At 46.5% G+C, this 13,674-nt stretch overlaps 1 protein-coding gene across 2 annotated transcripts in view; it reads left to right on the forward strand.

Annotated features, from left to right (window-relative positions):
* The first annotated feature begins 4,844 nt into the window (after positions 1 to 4,844).
* Positions 4,845 to 13,674, forward strand: part of SRGAP1 (SLIT-ROBO Rho GTPase activating protein 1) — a 139,325-nt gene continuing 130,495 nt past the window's right edge. For both annotated transcript variants that reach the window (XM_038153974.1, XM_038153975.1), the window contains exon 1: positions 4,845 to 5,540. In XM_038153974.1, coding sequence (XP_038009902.1) covers positions 5,474 to 5,540 — 67 coding nt within the window. In that variant the 5' untranslated portion in view covers positions 4,845 to 5,473. The remainder of the gene's footprint in view (positions 5,541 to 13,674) is intronic.

Below are 13,674 nucleotides of genomic sequence, written 5' to 3' on the forward strand. Positions count from 1 at the left end.
GCTGATGAGGTCCCCCCTCAGTCATCTCTTCTTGAGGCTGAACAGGCCCAACCATATCAGCCTGTCCTCATAAGAGAGATGCATCATTTTTGTAGTCCTCCACTGGACTTTTTCCCAGACCTCTGAGTCTCTTTTATACCCAGGAGCCCTCATTTGAATTGGGCATATGACTTCAGTTGCCTAAATTAGTGCGTGTGAAGCCCACAAAATGGACATTCTGATCATTAGATTCTAAAGAAACTCAGCATAATGGACAAAAAAAGTAACCCGAGGGGGTATATAGTAAAGCCTAGGGCTTGGAAATGGTCATGGACCCTAGTATAGCATGAACTTACAGCATAACTAATTCTACATATTCCACCTGTAGACACTTTTACTGAGGAACAAGAATGCCCTTTCTTCCTGCATCTGGAAGAAATTGCGTACATCTGTCCTTACAATCAATACACCCATGCCAATGGTCAGAGTACTATTCCTGGCAATGAAAGCTGAGCGACAGCTTAGGCTCACAGAGAAACTCAGGTAAGGGAAATATCTCTCCAAACTACTAAAGTTTGGGCAGCTCACAGTCATAATTTCATTGTTGTGAAGGTGCAGCTGAATGCTTTGGAGCCGCTTTCAGGTCAGCCAGGGTGAAGTCCTGGCTCTTCTGCAGCCTGTGACAAACCCCATAAGCCCAGATTTCATCTCCATGTTTCAGGAGTTTATAAGCACAGAGCAGCATTAAGTGCTGCAGTGGTTGGGGGCAGGGGAGAGAAAAAAGCCTCACTGGTTTTACATCTTAGATAAGCAACTGTATTTGCTAAAATAATCTCATTCCAAAGCAAATAGATTTGATTCTTCAGAAATGTGCATCTTATCAGTGACAAACATTTGAACAAGCTCTTTGAATGGTGCCTCTTACTGATTTTTCAGTAACAATCAAATGTTTCATTGTTTCAATTAAAGCTTGGTCTTTCACTTAGAGACTTACTGTCCAATTGTAAAATGACTGATTGACTGCAATTATAAAGCAAGATGAATTATTTGTCTTCTTTTCAGACTAAAGAAAATTAGTGTAGGGTTTTATTGTTTAAGGGGGTCAATGTGTTTCATTATGTACTCACAGAGAATAGCTCAATGATATTCCAGCAATCAGTTATATGGACTGTTTTTATTAGCAGCTGAAGAAACCAAATACTGCACAGCTCATCAAGCTGTGCAAATGAAATGCAATAATGAAGTTCTCATGCAAGCAGAACCAAACATGCCTGTGTTATTCCCTTTTTGCACTAAGGGTATGAAGTATTGCAGGAACTGCTCTCTGAATAAACGTGTCTCTGTTCTATCATACATAATTCAGGTTTTCCAATTCCCTGGTGGAGTAGATTATCTAACTCCATACACTGAGGTACAGTCCACAAACCCTGCACCAGAACTGTACCACAACAGTGCTGTACTACACTGCATTATTGATACAACTCTGTCTCTTGCAACAACATACATGCTCTCCATTAGCTTTATCCTAATACTTTCTAAATGTCTATAGCATTCTCCCTGTAAAGACCTGGATATGCTCTGCAAGCAGTAAGTTAGAGTACACAGAACACTGGATAAACATGACTTCTCGAGCATCATTCATGAGTGCACAGGGATTTATATAACAAGATGGTTCCGCAGCTCTAGCACTTGGTGCTCTCAAAATTCATGGGAACTCTGTGGGGATCTTTGGGAACAGGTCTCAAATGACAGGCATTTCTGTAATAATCTTCTGTGCCCTGTAAGTCACCTCAAATGTGGCATAGCAGAGCCCAGGCAGGGTCTGTTCCTGTGCAATCACCACCCTCACAATGGGATTGCAGGCTGTGTAAATCAGTGCGGAATTGAGTCTGGAGACTTGAGCTGCCATGAACATCTTAAAAGAAGATTACACCCATGTAATAACGCACAATCCTCTGCCAATCCCTAAAGAAGAGCGGGGCGGGGAGCGGGGGGAGGGGGGCTCAGTAAGCAGGGGGAGAACAGGGAGAGGGCCCAAAATCAGATTTCTCAGCCAGCTCAGTCCTGGTTGTCCTGGAGTCCAACCCCAAGTCACAGATCCAGAACCTGTGCAGCTCTAAGCCTGGCACACTCAAGCCTGCTGGGTCCCGGGCCCATCCTTCCTCAGTGGTCTTGCTACGGGCACACAGCCCTGAGCTGAGTGGCTGAATACAGGGAGGTCAGTCTCCAGAGCCCAAAGGTGGTTTCTTCATCTTCTCAAGCAGTAACGTAATCTGTCTGCAGCTTCTGTTTTGGCTCTGTGGAGCCAGGCTGATCCTCTGGATGCAGGATCTAGTGCAGAGGGAATGGATGGTGTTGGCATGGGCATTCAGCCTTATCTCTGCACCCTTCTCCTCACAGTCTTTCCAGCACAGGCTCAGTGGTAAGAGAGGGCTGCATCCTTCAGGACTCAGGAGAGGACGCACAGAACATTTCTACACCTTTAATCACCTTTGGACATGGTTTGTATGCCCAAGTCCTAGGTAAGGGAGAAAGGGACTGGCCTGGCTGGAGGTGCCAGCCTGCATAACCTCACACAAGGTAGAAGGGGACTTGAGCACTGTTCCCGGTCCTATTTGTAAAAACACAGTACTCTGAAAGACCAGGCAAGACTTACAGCTAATCTCCAGCTAGTGCCTCGTGCTCCCAGGGAACACGGCCCACTGTCTTGTAAATCAGCCAGTCCCCAGCCAAACAGATGGACTCAAACAGCCAGGAAGCAAGATGTTGGCATCAAAGGTTGAGATGAAAATCAAAGTGGTTGGGATTACAGAGATGACTGCTCTTTTGAGGCTGGGCTTCTTATTCAAGGGATGTAATTTGACTATCCAACCTAAATTTTTAAATTGGTTTTAGACAATAACCTCCTGTACTAAGACAGTGTTAGGTGATCTGGATTGGGGTCGGAGTGGAAAAAGATTGCACTGGGAGGGCAAGAGGAATTCATGTAATAAAATTACAGAGAACAAAACATGAAGATGGAAAAGGGAACAGGAATACTGTTACCCTGATCCCCTAGCAGGAAGAACATGGTACTTCATGAAAGATGAACTGCAAAGGACAGATGTACACTTACTGTTGAAATGCAGAGGTGTAGAAGTGAGCAACTGTAACACCAAGGCAACGTGTCTACAAGAATTAAATAAAAACACAAGCAAGAATGTCTGCATGAGTACAATTAACGGTGGCATTGCTCTCTGAGCACCAGGTCCCCGCAGCACTCAAGGTCAAATCCCTTGAACCTTTCCAATTGCAGATGATCCCACAATTCACTTGTTTGTCCCAAAGAGTCAGGTCCTGGCAGCATCAGAACTAGCTATCCAGGACAGGATCTCTGGAAAAATCCTTCCACCATACAAATTATACAGCCACTATCTTTGGAAATTCATTGTAAATAGTGTGCATCTTTGCTTAATCACTCCTGGACATACCTGACATCAGGAGCCCTCTGTCTCCAGAATGTCCCCTGCCTGTTTTTAACCTCCTCAGAGCTGACGTCCCTGCAGCTCAAAGTCTGAAGCTGTGCCCTGGTTTGACTTTTGGCTTTGACCCATCAATGACAGCCACATGACTTGTTCATCACAAGGCAGCAGCGTCCATCATTCTGCTTTTTCAATGTTTTGTTTTTTTTTTTCCAGAAAGCTCTTCTCTGGCAAAAGCAAAGTTTCAGAGCATCCAGGGGAAAAAGAAAAGTGGGTTGGACAACCTGAGCCACACCTGAGCCCTTGTGCATCCCCAACCTTGCAGCCGGGGACCTTGGAGAAGTGTGGCTACCAACTCTGTGAACCACTGTGCTTGACTCCTGGCAGGCATAGTCTCATTGCACCGGCAGAGCTGGCAGCCAGCTCTCATTCTCCACAGCCTCCAAGATCTGAACCAAGTTCCAGCTCTTCAGGCAGAGGAGGCTGTCCCCACCGCGGCTGGAGGCATCCCGAACCAAGGGTATGCCAGGGTCACTTACGTCCTTTCAACCCATGCTCCAAATTTTAGCTATTCCTGCCCTTCTGGATGATCTTGTTCCCATTTTCCCAGCCCCGGCTTTTCGGGGAGGGCTGTGCACCACTGCTTGCTGGGCTGGAATCCATCCTTCTAAGGGTGACATTGAACGTGACTGTCAGACATCAGGGCCAGCCCCGGTGTGCCATGTACAGCAGCTCAAGGGAGCAACATTTTGAGTGGCCTCCCGCCCAGCTTTGCTTGTTTCCTGCAGGAGATGTGGGGAATGCCCCACACAGGCGCTCCTGCCCTCGAGAACGAGCTGCATCCGCAGGGGAGCACCGGGCGGACGAGGGCGGCGGAAGCAAGACCTGCCGTGCTGAGGGTGCAGCTCCTCCCTTGGGTGCTGCCAAGCTCTGGGCCCCTGGGTCCGGGCCCCAACGCACACCGGTGCAGCCGTGCCCTGTCTTCGGAGACACTGGGGAGGCACATGGTGTCCTCAAAGGCCACTTATCCCCTCCGGACCCCCCTCCCCAGGAGGCTCGGCGCTGACGGCAGCACGGGGCTTTAACTTTCCTCGCCGGATCAAGGGCCTTCTGTAACCGTACCGCGGCCTGGCATCCCTGTCCCCCGAGAGCATCCGGCCACCATGTGCTCGATGGGGGCGGCGGGACGGGGGTCTCCCTGCTCCCACCCTCGCCCTCGCCCCCTAGGCCTGCTGGGCCCCTGGCCGCGGGCCGGCCGGGCAAGCGGGCGCTGCACCCAGGGGTCCGGCCCCGGGGGGTGAGCGGCCGGCGGCGGGGCGACGGGGAGGCGGAGCCGGCGGACGAGGCGAGCGAGGACCGGAGGCGGGCGGGCAGGCAGGAAGGGAGGAGACAGTGGCGGGAGGGCGGGGAGAAGTTTATTCCCGGAGACACCTCTCCAGGGCGCGGCGGGGGAGCCGCCCCGAGCCGGCGACTGCTCGACCCGCGAGGTTGGGACATGCGCCGCGGCGCTGCCGCCCGGGGTTAGTCACGGCGGGGCGCCGGCCCCGAGTTCTCAGCCAGGCGAGCTCGGCGGCAGCAGTAACCAGTGTCTCTGGCGTACGGACCGAGCGCGGCCGCCTGCCTCCCGCCCACCGCTCTCTCCTTGCTTCCCTTCCCCTCTCCCGGGTTCGTGCGGACAGATAACAATGGTGGGGCGCAGCCGCCGGGCCCCCGCCCTCGCCTAGTGGAAGCGAGTGCCCCGCGGGCGCTGCTCCGCCGCCCCGCCCTGCGGCGGCCCCGGGCCGCGGACCGCGTTGCTGCCGGCGGCGGTGCCGGGAGGCGATGGTGCCTGCGCCGGGGTTAGTCTGATCGCCGCTCCCCGCCTCGCCGCCTCCGGTGCCGGCGGCGCTCCCGCGGGGCCAGCGCCCGCCGCCTCCCCGGCTCGCTCGGGCTTGCGGCCGCCTGACAGAACTTGGGAGCTCCTCCAGATAAAGAAGAATAATTAGTGATAATAATTTAGAACAAGGCGGAGAAGCAGAAGAAGCGAGTGGATAATGTCAACCCCGAGCAGATTCAAAAAGGACAAAGAGATTATAGCGGAGTATGAAAGTCAAGTGAAAGGTAAGCGCGGGGAGGCAGCGGGAAGACCGCCGCGGGGGCCGGGCGTCCTGCCGGCCCCTTTCCCCGGCTGCCGGCCGAGCCGCCACCGCCGGCGGGGCGGCCGGTCCCAGTTGCCCGAACTTCGGGGCGGGAGGGAGCGGCGAGCGGGCGGCGGTGGCTTTTCCCCCCGCAGCGCTCCGAGCGGCGCCGGTGGGTCCGAGGGGCCGGGCCGGACGGCAGCTGCCACGGCTCTTCCACAGCCCGGCCCCGGTCGGGCACCTTCCCTTCCTCCACTGGCTTCGGTAACGCCCGGGGGGGGGGAGGGAAGGGGAAAGGGAGGACAAAAAAAAAAAAAAAAAAAAAGAACTTGTCAATTACTGGGGCGAGAGACAATGCTAAGCCATACCCCTTTCTTGAGGCACAGGGCTGGTGTCTCCCACCCTCGCCTCAGGGCTGTAGTTTCTGTGCTGGGCTGTAGAAGATGGCTAATAAAGAATTACCCTTGACTATTGAATGAGCCCATTCAGCCATCCCAGGAAGTATTTCAGCCTCGCATCGCCCGGCTGTATCGCATCCAACTATTGTGCCAAGGACAGCTCCGGCAGATCCTGGCTTGAGCCACCGGCGCTTCCAGACCCTCGAGTTTTCTCGCCTAGCGTTTTCCTTCTGGCAATGTCTTGGGTGGAACAGGGATTGGGAAAGTAGCGACATGGCAGTGGGGTGAGGGTCTGCTGCGCATCCTTCTGGGTGCTGTCGGGGAAAATATTGCATAATATATAAATTGCAATAAATCCAGGGATGAACGTGAACGTGAAACACGGCATTTAAACAGCTCTATGCAACATCTGACCTCTGCTTTTTAAAATGATGCTGGTGTGCTCTTCACACAGGTAGGGTGTTCCCTCCTTGATGCTGCCCACAGTCTGCGATGTGCAGAGATGGAGCATGTCCTCATGCAGGTCCGTGGGCTTCAGGAACAGCCTTCCTGCTCCACGCAGGCATGGGCTGGGGACCTTCTATATGAGGCATCTGGAACAGGGTGGGAGGGACCACTCCTCAGCTGTTGAAAGATTTATTGACTTTGTGTACTTGCACAATATATTTCCCTCTCTCTTGATCCTATGACATTTTCCAAGGCAATGCTTTGTAGTTTTGTTGGGGTTTTTCTTCTTAAAAGTAAAGAGGTAGTTTTTGAGGTTTTTTTTTCTTCTTAAGCTTAACTTCTTGTGAAAAATACCTGTCACTATCAAAAGTCTTTTTGTGTCCAGGAAAGGATCTATGCTTAAAATAAGAGATCTGCAAAATAGGTGGGCAGTGAGGGGTCTGAGCTGGCAGGTGGGCCACTCTCTGTCTGACATGGGCAGGGCCAAGACGGTTCTCACATAGCTGGTGTATTCACTGCCATTGAGCCCTTGAAGGGTTGGCGCTTTTTCCTCTCTGTGGACAGGGTGCAGATTTGTCTTGGTCACTGAGCATAAAAAATGTTTGAGATCTTAAGCTCATTGCACAGTGTGCAGACTGTTCTTTGCCTCCTCCTAACTTGATTGTTAAAGGCTCAGCCTTTATTATCTGCAGCCAGTTGCTATATATGCCAGCCTTTTCTTTTGAATAATGAAGAAAAAATGCCATGCCCTTCAGCTACATCTATTGTATTGTTTCAAAAGACAGTAAAGATGAAGGCATGGAGTTCTGTTGATAACCTGGCTCTCCTTTGGTGTCATGGTCCTCCATCGTAATTGCTGAGGGAGGTGGTATTTGTAAATATAGCTTAATAGGAATTTTAACTTGCTTTGCTTCTTTGTGGTGGTCTGGGGTGTGTGCAGTCTGGTCCCACCCAGCTGTCTTGCTGGAATTGTTGGTCAGCAGCTGTTTGAAAAGATATACTGGGCTAGATGCTTTTTCTTTAACTAGCATCACTACAATTGTATTTCAGATAGCAAGAACTGTCTGTGCTAAGATATAATTCTGCTTGACACCTGCTGTGATAGTATAAAAAAGCAGTGACACCACTATGTGATACCTTGAAAATCTTTTTGATATTGAGGGTTCAAGGCCTAAGAAATCAGCCCTAATTAGCCAGCAAGATAGCTTTAAGGGAATGTAAATTCAGGAAAGTCAGATCCCTATATACTGCTTGGAATTTCTTATATTAGGTTAGGAAAAAGGGTGTGGCCAAATTGCTTTTGCTGCCTGTGATTTCTGGTGTTTGCAATGGCTAGCTGATTTCTCAGTGCTGATGTGTTTAGTTGCTGAAGGATGTGGGACAGGTGGGCCGCAGAGTGGCCCTTTGAGGTCCTCTGGACAGGTGTGCACACAGGAGTGCAGCAGCACGGATGTCCTGTACTTGTGGCGAGATTGCTCTGAGCCTGGCCTGCTGAGCACCGGCGTTAGTGCTTCAGAAGCCATGCTGCTGGTGTGTGCAGCTGGAAATCCTGCCCCAAGTTGTCTGAATGTTAACACTGAAGGAAGAGGGGCCTGCAGTGTACATGCCCTGTAGGGTATGTATATGGTGCCATATTTGGAAATGAGGATTTGGTAGTGCCATTCTTCACATAGCTTTTCTACTCTTAACTCCTCAAATAGGAAGCAGTAACACATGTTAATTGTCTTGTCTGGTTCCTGGGTGGTGTAAACTGACATAATCTCCTTGGATTTTAGCAGTATTACTAGATTGTCTATTGCTTTTGTAGAGGTCATGCAGGAACAGTGGAAAGTCTGTAAGTGTTACCTGTTTGTCAAGCTGAAGTAAACAAGGTACTTCTGACTTGTTGGGCAGAGCATTTCATTGCACCTTTTATTGCAACATCCTTGTTCCTTAGTCTACCTTCTGCCAAGAACTGTCCCAGTTGAATCAATAAGGTAAGTGTGTTTGCTTCGCTGCACATTGTATAGAAAGCAGAAGAATATTTCTTAAGGGTGTTTTAATACTGAAGTTAGATCTGTCTAACTGTATATATACCTGGATACCTATACATGTTGTTTTGAGGGATGTAAGAATCTTATGATGGCGAGCGTATCTTACTTCGTAGACATAAAGGCACCTGGAAAGTAACAAAACTAATAAAATATTCCTGGTCATCCACAGTATAAGTTGTATCTGTGTTTTTCTGAAGAATGTGATAATTTTATTTGCATTTCGAAGTCATTAGAGGTAGTTTTACCAACCTTGAAGCTAGAGCTAAGAAATTGAAGAAATACTTTTTAGATGAGCAGCAGACTGGTGGTATAGTTATGAGCCAAGTATTAACTTCCTGCTGTATGGCCCTGTTATAGTCAGCGTGCCTTAACTCAAGGCTCAGTTGACTATAGTAGGGTATCTTACTTTTTGTATTCTGAGGACCCACACTCCTTGGTACTGCTGATAATGTCAAGTAGTGTCTGTTGATAAAGTTACTGAGCAATTCACACTAGTGAAGAAATACTAGAGCATCCTCTGATGTCTGTGGGTGGGTGTCTTGAGTGTGGTAAAGGGTGAACTGGTGAGATCTTGAATACCTGGCTCCCTTTAGAAATTTATCCTTCTGAAAAATAAGTCTTGTAGAAGCAACAGGATTAGGGATATACTGCTCCAGAGCTCTTCGATCATTCATGTTAAGCTGGCATGTTTGCCTTCTTAGGACTTGTAACTGGCCTTCCATGGGCAGGAGAAATGTGCTTTGACTAGGTAAGCATTGTACTGAGTAATTATCAGGCCTGTCTCTTCAGAGAAATCCTCCGTATGGTGTGAACTGTTGAGAATCATTGCAGCTTAAGTCTCAGCCCTCTTATGCAACTGCATCTTCAACTGAAATGGGCTTAGATCCTTCCTTTTTTCCACCTTAATTTTTCAGTTGGAATTGACCTAGTAGAAATGCAAGTCCAAAAGCAGTTTGCGGAGGAAGACAGTTGCCCAAGATCAATATTTGCATGGCCTTCTTCAGAACAAAATACTCCTATTTTTCATCAGAAAGAACTTGGTAGCAGTCTGTATTACATTGCCTAACTAATTTTTATGGAAAATGAAAATTCTGAATTGTGAAGCTGAATTTCAACTTCACATTAAAACAACAACAGAAGCCTCTCTGAGAAAAGGCTGAGTTCTGAAGTACAAATTGGGCTGTTGTTTTAGTAAACTGATAGCTATTTTGAATAAAGTCTTTGTAATGAAACATTTGGTACCTTGGATGATGCCAGAATTCTTGAGGTTTTTAAAAAAAAAATCTGATGAATAGATGCCAGTTTTCAAAGTTCAAGTTTATCAAGTGTGGTTTAGCAGAAATTTTTCTGGTCAAAGAACTTGACCACACACAAGACTTTGTCTGATACAGAAAGGATATTGTTCTCCATGTGCTTTTCCAGTTGGAGTTATGTTGTCTAATGAGAGTCCTTATCTTTTCCGCCACCATTTTCTCCCAGCTCTCTGATCCTTCCTTTCAGAGTACAAATGCCAGTTGTCCAGGTAAATGTTAATGAGTTTGTCCAGGTAAATGTTATTGAGTTTGTAGTTGACTATGCAGCTGAAAGGGGTATTTGCAAATTAAAACAGTTCAGTCATAAACTGAACAGTTTTTTTGGTTGGTTTTGAGTTTGGTTGGTTTTGGGTTTTGTCCTGTTCTGTTGTTTTTTGTTTTTTTTTTAAGTTAACCAACATATTCAGTATTCTTACATTTCCACAGCTTTCTTGGAATGAAAACTAAGGAACTTGGTTTATTACTATGCTGTGTACCAAAGCATTTGGGTTATGGGGGAGCCCTACAAAATGCCTACTTCCCAAAGGTCATGACTCAGGAACTTCAGAGGTTTTGGCTTCTTAGTCTTTCTGTATAATTAAAGAAAAAAAAAAACAACACTTTTTCTTCATGCCTTTTTGAAAATATGATGAAGAGTCAGGAAAGTACCATTTTTTTTCCTGGTTTGACCACACACTGTAGCTGCTGTGTTCCTGCAGCACAGTGAAACTACATTATTTTACTTGAATTTAAAGGTGAAAAAAAGTCTTGATTACTGTAGAACATATTAAAAGGTAGGTCAGTGAATGGATTGTCTGAACAGTGTTTCTTTCTGGCAGTATGGCACTCATAATGCATATTTAATGCGTGTGTTTTGTAGATACACATTTTTGTTAGTCTCAAGCATGAAGTTTTAACTTGCCTCTGACTCTGAAGCAATTTGGAAACTTTTTATGATCACTTCTTTAGGGCTTTTTTTTTTTTTTTTCCAAGCATACTTCTGTGCAGTTTTGCTGTTGCAGAGCAATGCTCTAAATCATGCTAAGGTCACTTAATTTCCTGCCATTATCTTTTATTGGTCACTTTTTTATGAACTGGAGTTCTAGTTGCTAATAAAATTAAAGTGGCTGCAGTAGGACAGAATGGGATCCAAATTTCTTTCCATTTTCTGCTTCAGACTTTGCTTGTGTTAGGTTTTGCATTTTTTTAAAGCTGGACTCCTTGTCAGTCAGAGGTGATGGATGGTAGTGCTGGAAGAAAGTGGGTCAGTGCTGTTGAGATTGGATAAGAAATCTGCTCCTGACCATTACACAGCCTGTTAGAAATCACTGACCATGACTTGACAGTGCAGCGTGTCTCATCTCTGCTTTGGACAGGGATGGATTCAGGGGAGAGCAAAAATGGAGCCAGGCAGGTATCAATGCAAGCTCCTGTGTTACTTGTTCTTCCCTTTATCTTTTTTTTCCCAATGCTTCCTACATCTACCTGTCATGCTATCCCACGTCTAACCTTTCTGGTCTCCCTAGTGGAAATCGCTGCTACCCTAACTCGTATTAATCCCTATTAGAGTCTAATCTACTCTTACTGCTCGGCTTTCACAGGGCAAAGTAGGCTTTGGAGTGTGGGGGTTTGTTTGTGTGTGAGCGATTAGGCTAAATGTGTAGCAGGGCTGCCTGGGTTCGGGGTGCTGCCACCTCTGCTTCCTGCAGGGTTTAGTCTTTGGCAGCATTTCCTCTGTGCTGTGAGTGCTTCTCCCAGCGTGCCATGTACGGACCCGACCCTTCCAGGGATCTGCCCCGTGCTCTGCTGTGAGCCGTCTGGGCTGATGTGATTGAGTGCTGGCCATCTCTGAGGCAAGGCTGGCTGACCTTGTGCTGTGCTGGTCAGTCTGGGACCTGTGAGTCATGAATCGCCTCTTGTTCCTGAAGTTATTTAATCTTTTCTTTCCCCACTTTTTATCTCTTGGGCACTGTGCCACACACCTTGAGGTTCAGGAGATTGTGGGAGCATGTGTGTTGGTACTTAAGTATGGATGTAGATAGAAGAAGATCAACAGCTGAAAATTGGAGACCGTGGTTGAAGGTGCAATGACTGGCATTGCTGCTTGTGTACCAGTAATAGGGATGAGGCTGGTGGGCTCTGCAGTAGCAGATACTTGGGATGAAGCACAGAAGGCCATTGCTGAGAGCATAGATCCATGTCTTGGGTAAGAGACAGAGCTGTCTGCACAGGAAGACTGCTTGCTGTGTATCTTATACATTACGAAGGCTATATCTGGCATCAAAACTAAAGGAGTTGGTTATCACTGCTTTTTCCTTTGTTTCTAAGACTTAAACAACTGCAGGCTGTTCTGGCAGTTTGTGTGGTGGCTTGGTCCTGTGGGAGTGCTCTAAGACAAACAATTCACTTTGATCTGTTGTAATGGAGCCATAATCCTGAGGCACTACTTCCTCCGGAATCTACTGTTTTCTGCAGCTTGTGGAAGTCATCTTCTAGTAGACATTGAAGTGTGTCACAAGTGAGTTACAGCCAGCTGGCAGGCTAAAAGTGTGTTACCTATGCTCTGCCCACTAATCCATCTTGTTGTCCAGGCAAAGCACTCATATTCTCAAGCCATTTTCAGTTAATTTCAGTTTTGTAACTGATCAAGGAAGATATCTTTAAGAACTCCTTCCCTCTCATTTTTCTCTTCTATCACTATTTCTCAAGCATATACCTGCATAAATTTCAAGATGCAATATTCATACAACCTGCTGGAAATCTGATTTTTACCTGGAGGTCACTGATAAATCCTGAGGTTGAGATGTAATGTCATTATGAAAAACGAAGAGCATTTTGGAAATAACCCCAAGCAAATCTGATGTCCTGTTTCCAAGAACTGGCTTGTATGTGGGCATGACCATGACTTCATGTTATTCTCCTGTCTTCTCTGGAAGGTGTAAATGCTTGGTTTAGTTCATACTTGGCACAATAAAATAATCCCAGCTTTAGATGCATGTTAATGAGGTATATATTGCAGGTAGGAAGGGAAAACCCACTAAATGCTCTAAGAAAAAGTTGTGGAGAAAATGTATGCTTTATGATTTGACTCTTTAATAATCATATTTGTGAAATAAATTAAAGATGGTCTGTGTTATTTACTCTAAGCTCTATCTAGTGCAGGACAGTGTTGTTGATCTGTCTTTCATGAAGTCTTTCCTAAGGTACATGGGTTCTTTATCTGTGTTTACCTTGATCATAGCATCTGGGGGGGTTTGCTTTTAATTAAGGCAGTGAAAAGGAAAAAATACTTTTTTGTTGTCTATTTTTCTCAAAAAAAGATTCAGTAGAACTTGCTTAGAAGTGTGATCATGGATTCACCAGTTAGAATATTCCTGTTAACTTTGTTATGTTGTCTGTTATTGACCAATAAAACATACTTTAGTTTCAGTTGCAGCCTCCTGAGACTTTCCTTTATAGATGCAGAAGTGCTGACAAGCAGGCAAGGAAGTTGTATTAGCATATTAACCAAAACATTCTCGAAATATACTAGACCTAAGTGGGTTTTTTATTGTAAAATAGAAGTTACAAAAAGTATAATTAGAACACTTATGGTGCAGTATTTCTTGTTAGCTAAATTGGGAATAAAAAGCAAATGCAGCTGGCTTACCGGATGATGACTTCCAGGAAGTAATGATTGTAACCCTTTACATAATTAGCTGTTGTGGGAAACAAAACTGACTAGAGATTCATGTAAACTATCCAGACTCCTTAAATGACTCAGTGCTTACTCATCTGAATTAGTCTGCATGTAAAATCTTCTAGCAATTTGTGGGGAGTCTTTGAGATGCTGCATGTTTTTTCCAGGGTGTCACAGAGTGATGCACACTTTTGGATTTGCTCAGTGTGTAAAGCTAAATAAGGAGACAGGCTGATCCCCTTTCACTTTGCAGTGTACATTCTTTCAT

The sequence above is a fragment of the Motacilla alba genome, chromosome 1A (genome assembly GCF_015832195.1).
Source record: "Motacilla alba alba isolate MOTALB_02 chromosome 1A, Motacilla_alba_V1.0_pri, whole genome shotgun sequence".
Taxonomy (NCBI): domain Eukaryota; kingdom Metazoa; phylum Chordata; class Aves; order Passeriformes; family Motacillidae; genus Motacilla; species Motacilla alba.